The 13,081-nt window shown below is 50.3% G+C and overlaps 1 protein-coding gene across 1 annotated transcript in view; it reads right to left on the reverse strand.

Moving 5' to 3' along the window:
* PTPRN (protein tyrosine phosphatase receptor type N) overlaps positions 1-13,081 on the reverse strand; it is a 279,044-nt gene that overhangs the window by 170,449 nt on the left and 95,514 nt on the right. The window contains exons 11-12 of the mRNA XM_029604982.1: positions 10,036-10,153; positions 5,157-5,252 (exon numbers count right to left, since the gene is read on the reverse strand). Of these exons, the coding sequence (XP_029460842.1) occupies positions 5,157-5,252; positions 10,036-10,153 (214 nt within the window). The remainder of the gene's footprint in view (positions 1-5,156; positions 5,253-10,035; positions 10,154-13,081) is intronic.

The following is a 13,081-nucleotide window of genomic DNA, read 5'->3' on the forward strand; positions in this document are numbered from 1 at the left end:
GCCTGAGAGCGCCCGGTGGGAGAGAAGTCTGAAAAGTGAACACTGCAAAGTCCAGTGACAGGCGATGTCACCAAACGCCAGGTCTGAGAGCGTCCAGTGGGAGAGAAGTCTGAAAAGTGAACACTGCAAAGTCCAGTGACAGGCGATGTCACCGAACGCCAGGCCTGAGAGCGCCCGGTGGGAGAGAAGTCTGAAAAGTGAACACTGCAAAGTCCAGTGACAGGCGATGTCACCGAACGCCAGGCCTGAGAGCGCCCGGTGGGAGAGAAGTCTGAAAAGTGAACACTGCAAAGTCCAGTGACAGGCGATGTCACCGAACGCCAGGCCTGAGAGCGCCCGGTGGCAGAGAAGTCTGAAAAGTGAACACTGCAAAGTCCAGTGACAGGCGATGTCACCGAACGCCAGGCCTGAGAGCGCCCGGTGGGAGAGAAGTCTGAAAAGTGAACATTGCAAAGTCCAGTGACAGGCGATGTCACCGAACGCCAGGCCTGAGAGCGCCGGGTGAGAGAGAAGTCTGAAAAGTGAACACTGCAAAGTCCAGTGACAGGCGATGTCACCGAACGCCAGGCCTGAGAGCGCCCGGTGGGAGAGAAGTCTGAAAAGTGAACACTGCAAAGTCCAGTGACAGGCGATGTCACCGAACGCCAGGCCTGAGAGCGCCCGGTGGGAGAGAAGTCTGAAAAGTGAACATTGCAAAGTCCAGTGACAGGCGATGTCACCGAACGCCAGGTCTGAGAGCGCCCGGTGGGAGAGAAGTCTGAAAAGTGAACATTGCAAAGTCCAGTGACAGGCGATTGTCACCGAACGCCAGGCCTGAGAGCGCCCGGTGGGAGAGAAGTCTGAAAAGTGAACACTGCAAAGTCCAGTGACAGGCGATGTCACCGAACGCCAGGCCTGAGAGCGCCCGGTGGGAGAGAAGTCTGAAAAGTGAACACTGCAAAGTCCAGTGACAGGCGATGTCACCGAACGCCAGGCCTGAGAGCGCCCGGTGGGAGAGAAGTCTGAAAAGTGAACATTGCAAAGTCCAGTGACAGGCGATGTCACCGAACGCCAGGCCTGAGAGCGCCCGGTGGGAGAGAAGTCTGAAAGTGAACATTGCAAAGTCCAGTGACAGGCGATGTCACCGAACGCCAGGTCTGAGAGCGCCCGGTGGGAGAGAAGTCTGAAAAGTGAACATTGCAAAGTCCAGTGACAGGCGATGTCACCGAACGCCAGGCCTGAGAGCGCCCGGTGGGAGAGAAGTCTGAAAAGTGAACATTGCAAAGTCCAGTGACAGGCGATGTCACCGAACGCCAGGCCTGAGAGCGCCCGGTGGGAGAGAAGTCTGAAAAGTGAACACTGCAAAGTCCAGTGACAGGCGATGTCACCGAACGCCAGGTCTGAGAGCGCCCGGTGGGAGAGAACTCTGAAAAGTGAACACTGCAAAGTCCAGTGACAGGCGATGTCACCGAACGCCAGGCCTGAGAGCGCCCGGTGGGAGAGAAGTCTGAAAAGTGAACACTGCAAAGTCCAGTGACAGGCGATGTCACCGAACGCCAGGCCTGAGAGCGCCCGGTGGGAGAGAAGTCTGAAAAGTGAACACTGCAAAGTCCAGTGACAGGCGATGTCACCGAACGCCAGGTCTGAGAGCGCCCGGTGGGAGAGAAGTCTGAAAAGTGAACACTGCAAAGTCCAGTGACAGGCGATGTCACCGAACGCCATGCCTGAGAGCGCCCGGTGGGAGAGAAGTCTGAAAAGTGAACACTGCAAAGTCCAGTGACAGGCGATGTCACCAAACGCCAGGTCTGAGAGCGTCCAGTGGCAGAGAAGTCTGAAAAGTGAACACTGCAAAGTCCAGTGACAGGCGATGTCACCAAACGCCAGGCCTGAGAGCGCCCAGTGGGAGAGAAGTCTGAAAAGTGAACACTGCAAAGTCCAGTGACAGGCGATGTCACCAAACGCCAGGCCTGAGAGCGCCCAGTGGGAGAGAAGTCTGAAAAGTGAACACTGCAAAGTCCAGTGACAGGCGAGATTCAGACGTCAGCGGAAATCTCGGAGTTAGGGGTCGGGGACCCAGCCCGCAGAGACCAGGAAGCAAAGGTTAAGAGAGGGGAACAGTGGCTCTGCAGACGGAAAGATACGAAACCCCCACCCTGCCTTATTAAGACTTTTCTTTCAGCCTTATTTGTGTTTTTAAGTTAGGAATTTCTTAAATTACGCTACCCCAGAGCTCGCTGCTCTGACTGTGAAATGCTCTGAGGATGTGAAATCCAAAGGGTGAAACACACAATGTATTCACCCATCTACTTTTATCATTTATAAATCATAAGTTACAAAACGCATTTTTCTAAGCGGTGGACATGATACATAGAGAGCGATCCAAAGCAAACCAACAGGAAGAAGAGGGTACATTTCTCACCCCATAATATACAAATAAAACCTCAATGAGTACCAAACGCTTCGTTAAACAGACGCTTACATCATCAATTAACCTCAAACATCATGGGAAGACGTTCCACGCTCGAGGACCAAGATAGGAAAATGCACGTACGTCCTTTACAGAGGGAAGCGAGAACAAAGCAAACACTGAGTGTTTCCCTAAAAACGAGGGACTTAGGCAGGGTAAACCCTGCGCTGTATATGAACCAATGCCTCTTATCGAGACAGCTCCTGTCATTAACGCCAGCATGCACAGAAGGTTATAGGATCGCGGCCGTCAGGGTACAAGGCTCTTGGAAGGAACATATCTCAGCAGATGAGGTGACCACACTATCCAAGGGAGAACTGTATGATCTCCTACTCAGGAGGTCATTCTACGATGACCTTACCTTGCGTCTCGGTGACCTTGAGAGTATTACACGGTTATGCTCCATAAGCTGGGGAGGGGGACTGCAGGATCCCATCTGTGGGTCTCAGTACTAGGGTGTCTGAGTGTCCATGCTAACTTGAGGCTGAGGGTTAATGTGGGTAATAACTGCCCCCATCCTACCTGCCCTTTCAGTAATGCAGTGTGGGCAGAGGCCACATAACTATTAGCTATGCCCCCATGTCCTGGGTATCTGCACATGGAACCACAGTCCAGGAAACCTCCACAGGCTCACACTCTGTGGTTGATCACCATAGTTAGAAAGCATTAAAGATGCACAGAGTGCCTTAATACTGAGGAAAATTCACAGCTCAAATAGTGAGGCAGTGGCCTCAATCATGAGCACCATCTGACAAATTGAGGACCATGAAAAAGAACACCGAGCTCTCAGATCTAAGAAAATAGGGAGCAGGAAAAAGAAAATTGTGCTCCACAGATCTGAGAAATCAGGGTCAGGGAAAATGAGCACTGCACCCCCTCAAATCTGAGAAATAAGGGAGTGAGAAAAAGAACACTGCATCCCTCAAATATGAGAAATCTGGGAATGAGAAAAAAAATACTGCACCCCTAAAATCTAGGAAATCAGGGACTGAGAAAAACAATACTACACCACTCAAAGCTAAGAAATCAGGGACACTGCACTCCTCAAATCTGGGGAATCAAGGACTAGGAAAAAAGAACACTGCATCACTCAAATCTGAAGAAGTCAGGGACCTGGAAAATGAACACTGCGCCCTACAAATCTGAGAAATCAGGGACTAGGAAAAATAACACTGCACCCTACAAATCTGAGAAATCAGGGAGTAAGAAAAAGAACATTTCACCCCTCAAATCTGCCAAAATCAGGGACTGAGAAAAAGAACAATGTACCCCTCAAATCTGGGAACTCAGGGACCAGGAAAAAGAATACTGCACCCCTCAAAATTTAGGAAATCAGGGACCAAGAAAAAAAACACTGCTTCCCTCAAATGTAGGAAATCAGGGACTAGGAAAAAACTCTACACCTTCAAATCTGTGAAATCATGAACTGAGAAAAAGAAAACTGCATCCCTCAAATCTGAGAAATCAGGGAATGAGAAAAAGAACACTGCACTCCTAAAATCTAGGAAATCAGCGACTGAGAAAAACAATACTACACCACTCAAATCTAAGAAATCAGGGACACTGCACTCCTCAAATCTGGGGAATCAAGGACTGGGAAAAAAAGAACACTGCACCCCTGGTCCCTGAGAAAACAGGGACCTGGAAAATGAACACTGCACCCCTCAAATCTGAGATATCAAAAACTAGGAAAAAGAACACTGCATCCCTCAAATCTGAAGAAATCAGGGACCAGGAAAAAGAACACTGCACCCTAACACTTACCACATACACAGCTCAGATCTGTTAGTTCACCTCCCCCTGTTATTCCATTACTGACCCCTCCCACCCCAACACACTTCTGTTAATGCACTCTCCTTGTGCCCTGCCCTGCTCCAGGACTGAGATCCTCCTGCACACCTCAGTCTTGATCCGTAGCCTCAGTGTAAATTGAGATTCTGCATTTCCTCAGAGCAAGGCAATAGTCACCCAGAGCTGTACTGGGGATGGGGAGCTCTCTGAAGCTTTTGGATGCTCCTTGTTATATTATTTTATGGTAAAAAAAAAGACAATCACACTAAGAGGATAATTTTTAAACAAGTGTGTGTGCACCCATACACGTGAATAATCGGCAGGCAAGCGTGAATATGCTGGAAGTTTTAATCATGCGTGTGCTTGCGCGCTTATGCTGTAAAATACCCAGACTGCGCGTAAGTATGCTAACTTTAAAAAATTAATTGAGCACAGCTGGCGTGCATGCGTCTTTCATAGGACTTTGTTGGCTTTTACGCATGTACGTCAGCAGATTTTAAAATATTCTCGCGCAAGGCACATTCCCGGTTTTGCAATTAATCCACCAGTTTGTCCAGTTAATAGTGAGGCCTTCATCCTGCACGCCGCCCAGTGGACCCGGACCCCTCACCCCTAAAGCTCGAGATGTACAGATTTGCTCCTCATCAGGAGCAGCAGTACAGTTGCGCGGATATCTCGCGGTTTTTGGTTTTAAAACACAGAGGTGCGTGCGCAAATCTTGGTGCTGCCCTCTCAGTCCTCACGCGTGCAGGGGTACATATACGCGTATCTTGTGGCTTTTTTTTTTTTTAGTTTCGCATTGCTCGTGTGCAGCCCACATACACGGGATTGTGGGCATTTTTGGGCGAGGAACCATTTGTGTAGCAGGAGCTGGTGAGAGCCGCTCAGAAGAAAACTGGTGACCTCCGATTTTACTCACCCGTCTGGGGATCAGGTCCTCGTGCTTCAGCACCCCTGAGAAAGGAAGAGAAAGAGAAAGCCCTAACGTCAGGCCAGACAGGAAACCAGTATGATACTGGGGGGGGGAGGGGCTGTTTTACGCTGCAGGCCCTGTGCCTTGTGGATGGTGGTGGGGAGCACGGGAGCAGCAAAGCAAAATGACTCCAGAATCTAAGGGAAGAAAGCAGACTAAAGAGGAGACAACTGGTAGGGACCTCTGGGAGCTACAATGAGATGCAGAGAGCACTCTAAAGCAACTGGAAACAGCAGGGGAACACTGCCAGATACTGGAAACAGCAGGGAAACACTGGAAGATACTGGAAACAGCAGGGAAACACTGGCAGATTGGCAGACACTGGAAACAGCAGGGGAGCACTGGAAGGCACTGGCAGATACTGGAAACAGCAGAGGAACACTGGCAGATACTGGAAACAGCAGGGGAACACTGCCAGATTCTGGGAACCTCACGGAAACACTGGAAGATACTAGGAACAGCAGGGGAACACTGCCAGATACTAGAAACAGCAGGGAAACACGAAGATACTGGGAACATCAGGGGAACACTGCCAGATTCTGGGAACAGCAGGGAAACACTGCTAAATTCTGGGAACAGTAGGGAAACACTGGCAGATACTGCGAACAGCAGGGAAACACTGCCAAATACTGGAAACAGCAGGGAAACATAGGAACAGCGGGGGAACACTGCCAGATACTGGAAACAGCAGGGAAACACTGGCAGATACTGGAAACAGCAGGGGAACACTGCCAGATTCTGGGAACCTCACGGAAACACTGGAAGATACTAGGAACAGCAGGGGAACACTGCCAGATACTAGAAACAGCAGGGAAACACGAAGATACTGGGAACATCAGGGGAACACTGCCAGATTCTGGGAACAGCAGGGAAACACTGCTAAATTCTGGGAACAGCAGGGAAACACTGGCAGATACTGCGAACAGCAGGGAAACACTGCCAAATACTGGAAACAGCAGGGAAACATAGGAACAGCAGGGGAACACCGCCAGATACTGGAAACAGCAGGGAAACACTGGAAGATACTGGAAAACAGCAGGGAAAACACTGGCAGATTGGCAGACACTGGAAACAGCAGGGGAGCACTGGAAGGCACTGGCAGATACTGGAAACAGCAGAGGAACACTGGCAGATACTGGAAACAGCAGGGGAACACTGCCAGATTCTGGGAACCTCACGGAAACACTGGAAGATACTAGGAACAGCAGGGGAACACTGCCAGATACTAGAAACAGCAGGGAAACACGAAGATACTGGGAACAGCAGGGGAACACTGCCAGATTCTGGGAACAGCAGGGAAACACTGCTAAATTCTGGGAACAGCAGGGAAACACTGGCAGATACTGGGAACAGCAGGGAAACACTGCCAAATACTGGAAACAGCAGGGAAACATAGGAACAGCAGGGGAACACTGCCAGATACTGGAAACAGCAGGGAAACACTGGAAGATACTGAAAACAGCAGGGAAACACTGGCAGATTGGCAGATACTGGAAACAGCAGGGGAGCACTGGAAGGCACTGGCAGATACTGGAAACAGCAGAGGAACACTGGCAGATACTGGAAACAGCAGGGGAACACTGCCAGATTCTGGGAACCTCACGGAAACACTGGAAGATACTAGGAACAGCAGGGGAACACTGCCAGATACTAGAAACAGCAGGGAAACACGAAGATACTGGGAACATCAGGGGAACACTGCCAGATTCTGGGAACAGCAGGGAAACACTGCTAAATTCTGCGAAACAGCAGGGAAACACTGGCAGATACTGCGAACAGCAGGGAAACACTGCCAAATACTGGAAACAGCAGGGAAACATAGGAACAGCAGGGGAACACTGCCAGATACTGGAAACAGCAGGGAAACACTGGAAACAGCAGGGAAACACTGGCAGATTGGCAGACACTGGAAACAGCAGGGGAGCACTGGAAGGCACTGGCAGATACTGGAAACAGCAGAGGAACACTGGCAGATACTGGAAACAGCAGGGAAACACGAAGATACTGGGAACATCAGGGGAACACTGCCAGATTCTGGGAACCTCAGGGAAACACTGGAAGATACTGGGAACATCAGGGGAACACTGGCAGATACTGGAAACAGCAGGGCAACACGAAGATATTGGGAACATCAGGGGAACACTGCCAGATTCTGGGAACCTTAGGGAAACACTGGAAGATACTGGGATCATCAGGGGAACACTGGCAGATACTGGAAACAGCAGGGGAACACTGAAAAATACTGGAAACAGCAGGGAAACATAGGAACAGCAGGGGAACACTGCCAGATACTGGAAACAGCAGGGAAACACTGGCAGATTCTGGGAACAGCAGGGAAACACTGCCAAATACTGGAAACAGCAGGGAAACATAGGAACAGCAGGGGAACACTGCCAGATACTGGAAACAGCAGAGGAACACTGGCAGATACTGGAAACAGCAGGGAAACACGAAGATACTGGGAACATCAGGGGAACACTGCCAGATTCTGGGAACCTCAGGGAAACACTGGAAGATACTGGGAACATCAGGGGAACACTGGCAGATACTGGAAACAGCAGGGCAACACAAAGATATTGGGAACATCAGGGGAACACTGCCAGATTCTGGGAACCTTAGGGAAACACTGGAAGATACTGGGAACATCAGGGGAACACTGGCAGATACTGGAAACAGCAGGGGAACACTGAAAAATACTGGGAACAGCAGGAAAACACTGGAAGATACTGGAAACAGCAGGGAAACACTGGCAGATACTGGAAACAGCAGGGAAACACGAAGATACTGGGAACATCAGGGGAACACTGCCAGATTCTGGGATCCTCAGGGAAACACTGGAAGATACTGGGATCATCAGGGGAACACTGGCAGATACTGGAAACAGCAGGGGAACACTGAAAAATACTGGAAACAGCAGGGAAACATAGGAACAGCAGGGGAACACTGCCAGATACTGGAAACAGCAGGGAAACACTGGCAGATTCTGGGAACAGCAGGGAAACACTGCCAAATACTGGAAACAGCAGGGAAACATAGGAACAGCAGGGGAACACTGCCAGATACTGGAAACAGCAGAGGAACACTGGCAGATACTGGAAACAGCAGGGAAACACGAAGATACTGGGAACATCAGGGGAACACTGCCAGATTCTGGGAACCTCAGGGAAACACTGGAAGATACTGGGAACATCAGGGGAACACTGGCAGATACTGGAAACAGCAGGGCAACACAAAGATATTGGGAACATCAGGGGAACACTGCCAGATTCTGGGAACCTTAGGGAAACACTGGAAGATTCTGGGAACATCAGGGGAACACTGGAAGATACTGGAAACAGCAGGGGAACACTGAAAAATACTGGGAACAGCAGGAAAACACTGGAAGATACTGGAAACAGCAGGGAAACACTGGCAGATACTGGAAACAGCAGGGAAACACGAAGATACTGGGAACATCAGGGGAACACTGCCAGATTCTGGGATCCTCAGGGAAACACTGGAAGATACTGGGAACCTCAGGGAAACACTGCCAGATTCTGGGAACCTCAGGGAAACACTGGAAGATACTAGGAACAGCAGGGGAACACCGCCAGATACTAGAAACGGCAGGGAAACAGGAAGATACTGGGAACAGCAGGTGAACACTGGAAGATATTAGGAACAGCAGGGAAACACTGCCAGATACTGGGAACAGCAAGGGAATACTGGAAGATATTAGGAACAGCAGGGAAACACTGCCAGATACTGGAAACAGAAGGGGAACACTGGAAGATACTGGGAACAGCAGGGGAACACTGCCAGATACTGGGAAAAGAAGGGAACACTGGAAGATACTGGGAACAGCAGGGAAACACTGGCAGATACTGGGAACAGCAGGGAAGCACTGGAAGGCACTGGAAGATACTGGAAACAGCAGAAGAACACTGGAAGATACTGGGAACAGCAGGGGAACACTGCCAGATACTGGGAAAAGAAGGGAAACACTGGAAGATACTGAAAACAGCAGGGAAACACTGGCAGATACGGAACAGCAGGGAAGCACTGGAAGGCACTGGAAGCTACTGGAAACAGCAGAGGAACACTGGCAGATACTGGAAACAGCAGGGAAACACTGAAAGATACTGGGAACAGCAGGGGAACACTGCCAGATACAGGAAACAGCAGGGAAACACTGGCAGGCCACTGGAAGATACTGGGAACAGCAGGGAAAAACTGGCAGATTGGCAGATACTGGAAACAGCAGGATGCACTGGCAGATACTGGAAACAGCAGGGAAACACTGGCAGATACTGGGAACAGCAGGGGAACAATGCCAGATATTGGGAACAGCAGGGAAACACTGGCAGATACTGGAAACAGCAGAGGAACACTGGAAGATACTGGGAACAGCAGGGAAACACTGGGAGATACTGGAAACAGCAGGGAAACACTGGCAGATACTAGAACAGCAGAGGAACACTGGGAGATACTGGAAACAGCAGAGGAACACTGGGAGATAGTAGGAACACCTTGGCCATCTCCAGGAGGTAGAAAGTGTGATGCAATAAGTCACATGACTCCATGAAAATACCATGCAGGGTACAACACCCTGGAGAGACACTGAGGGGCAGCCATAGATATGGGAGTGTCACTATGAGAATACAGCAACAATTGCAAGATAAGGAGGCAAGGAAAAGGCGAATTCGGGATGTGATGCAGAGTTCAGGATGTTCTGTAAAGCCTGGAAACTATGGGATACAATGAGGTGGGATCCTGAAAGAGACCTGCCCCAGTCAGGAAGAAGGGAGTAACCCCCCCCTACCACCTAATACCTGGGCGGACTTACCTGACTTCTGCAAAGCTGAGCCAGGGCAAAGAGGCTCTTCAGCTGCTGCTCATTCAAATCAGTGGGGCTGAGCCCGTGCTCTGCCAGCCAGTCCCATGAGCCTCTGCACAACCCCCGTCTGTGGAGACAGAAAGACCAGAGCTCCAAATAACTCAGGAGCTCCACGGGGGAGGCGGGACGAGCAAAGGCAGCGCATGAGATGCGGGAGGACAAAAAAAAGAGTAGGAAGAGTACAAAGAGTAGGAAGATAAAGTGCATAACAGGGCCGAGCAAAGGTGCACGAGAAGGAGAAGTACCAAGGCAATGGCATGTAAGGGCAATGTATGATAGAAGGAAAAGCAAAGGTGCTCAAGAAAGGAGAAAACAAAGGTGCATGAGACAGGGAAGAGCAGAGATGGTGCAAGAGAGGGGGTGCAAAAGGTACATGAGGCAGTGCAGGCAGGGGAGAGCACAAGCAGTACATGAAGGGGGAGTGCACAGGTGGTGCTATGGGTGGGATGAGCGCACAGGTGGTACATGGAGAAGAGGGATCACAGTGATGGTGCATAATAGGGGCAATAAAGGAGGAAGGGACAGAATGAGGTGTGAGAGGGAGGAAAGGGGCGAGGCCAGCGAGAAGAGAAGGAGGTTCCCCATTGATGCTGACTCACTAGCCCTGGCTCTCTCACCTAATCTCCCACTCCTGCCTTTCAGTTCCATCCCAGGAAGGATCCCGCCAGGAAACCCGTCTCCTGACCTATCCCATCATGCCTCAGCAGCAACATTCAACAATGACACTTTAGCCCTTATCCTTGGCCAAATCCCGCCTCGGTGCAGGATTCTTCTCCGCTCTCTTCTACGTCAATACCGGCAATCATTCCTCGCCTCTCCTTCAACTTACTCAATCATTCCTCGCCTCTCCTTCAACTTACTTCCTTATTTTGGGATTTGCCCACTCTTGCCTTCTTAAGTTCTGATCAATGGGCCCTGTAATCTGGAAGGGCCACTGGAGGAGACAGGTTTCTGGGCTTGAGGTACCTTGGACTGACCAGCAGAGCACTTCTTATGTTCTCGATACAAGGACACCGTGCAAATCTTCAATTCTTCATTTATAGTATCATCTAGGGGCTGATTCACCAAGTGCCCATCCCTGATACTCTCTCCTACACCTCCTGATATTCCTCCAAGTGCCTGCTTCCTGATACCTCTGCCTGCACCTACAGACACTCCTCAAGTAACTGCATCATGATACTCTTCCTGTACTTCACAAAAGTAACTAATGCTCCCTCTACACCTCCTGATATTTACTAAGTGCTCACTTTCTGAATGCCTGCCTACTAATAATCCCTTCTACATGTCCTAATACCAAGCACCATCTCCTTATCTTCCCTGATGCTCCTCCTCCATCCTGACACTTACCAAGCGACCACCTTCTGATATTCCTTTCTATACTTCCTGATACTTAACAAGAACCTTCCTCCTGTAACTTTCTTGTTCACCTCCTGATACCTACTCCTGTAAGTCACAAAAGTCACTAAGCTATTGCCTCCTGATATGAGCTGTTATTGTTGCGTCCGTCGGTCGCAGACAGCTGTGACTGCTCTGCCTTACCTCTTTTTCTCCCCTTTCTCTCTCTTTGGGCAAGATGGCTGCCTCCGGTGCCGAGTGCCGAGGGCCTCGGTGCTTCCAAACCAACATGGGTGTCCCATCCGCCATGCTCACTCCGTGGCCTCCTAGGGCACGAGCGCGCACATCTCCTACGCTCAAATATACGTCATGGCGGGAACCCGGGGGCGGCCCGACCGCATGACGTCAGTACCTCCAGGTATATCAAGCCTCCGCCTCCGCTACCACCTTGAGTTAGCAAGGACTTCGGTTTAGCTACTCTGACCGCTCTAAGCTGCTCGCTTAGACGCCACTTTCACGCTAAGGGCCTCGCTCCAGCAGAAGCTTTAGACAACCGCTTCTCAGGGGTCTCTCTCTTCTACATTTCAGGATATCGGACCATCGGGTACTCGCTCCTCGAGGGCCTACCACCCATTATATCCTGCACCACGGACCTTCGGTCCCAACTTTCCACCATCAGGAAGACGCCATCATTCCTGTGAGTACCTCTACGATCCGGTGCTCCAGCTCCACCCACCAGCAGTGATGTCACCCGCACTGTGGGCTTCCGCCTATCGTGAACATCTGGGTGAGACTTCACTTCTGAACCTGTTGAACGTACTGGCACTTCTGGATCAGTGCCTTACCTTCCTGCTTTACCATCTATCTACAGCAGTACAATAAAGCCTCTATCCATACTGTGTCTGCTATCTGAGTTCAGCCTATCGCAGTGGTTCCCCACGGGGCCCCTCCCCGTGGGCAGAGTCATCTCCATTGCGACCAAGGGTCCACAGTGGCTCAAACACAACACTTATATCTCCTGATACTCACCAAGTGCCTACCTCCTTCCTCATCTCCTGTTACTCACCATGCACCTACTTCCTGATACTCCCTCCTACTCCTCTTGATACTCCCCCCTACATCTACTGATACTCACCAAGTGCCTGCCTCCTGATAATCCCTCCTGAATCTGATACTCCCTCCTTCACCTCCTGATACTTACCAAGCACTTACCTCCTGAATCTCTCTCCTATACCTCTTGATACTCAGCAAGTGACTGCCTCCTGATACCCTCTCCTACAACTCCTGATACTCACCAAGCACCTACCTCCTGATACTCCTCCTATACTCCTGCTATTCATCAAGTGCCTGCCTCCTCTTACTCCCACCTGCATCTCCTGATACTCCCTCTTATACCCCTGATACCTCCTCCTGTAAGTCACAAAAGCCACTAACCAACTGCCACCTGATGCTCCTTCCTACAACTAGTGATAATCCCTCCTGCACCTTCCACCTAACAGATGAGTAGATGACTAGATGATGGATGGACCAGTTGACAGATGAATGATGGATAGATGGTAGACTACTGCATGACGGATGGACCGGTTGACAGATTAATGATAGATAGATGGTAGATTAGTGCATGACGGAAATGGAAACGGTTGACAGATTAATGATGGAT

Source organism: Rhinatrema bivittatum, chromosome 6, assembly GCF_901001135.1.
Source record: "Rhinatrema bivittatum chromosome 6, aRhiBiv1.1, whole genome shotgun sequence".
Lineage (NCBI taxonomy): Eukaryota > Metazoa > Chordata > Amphibia > Gymnophiona > Rhinatrematidae > Rhinatrema > Rhinatrema bivittatum.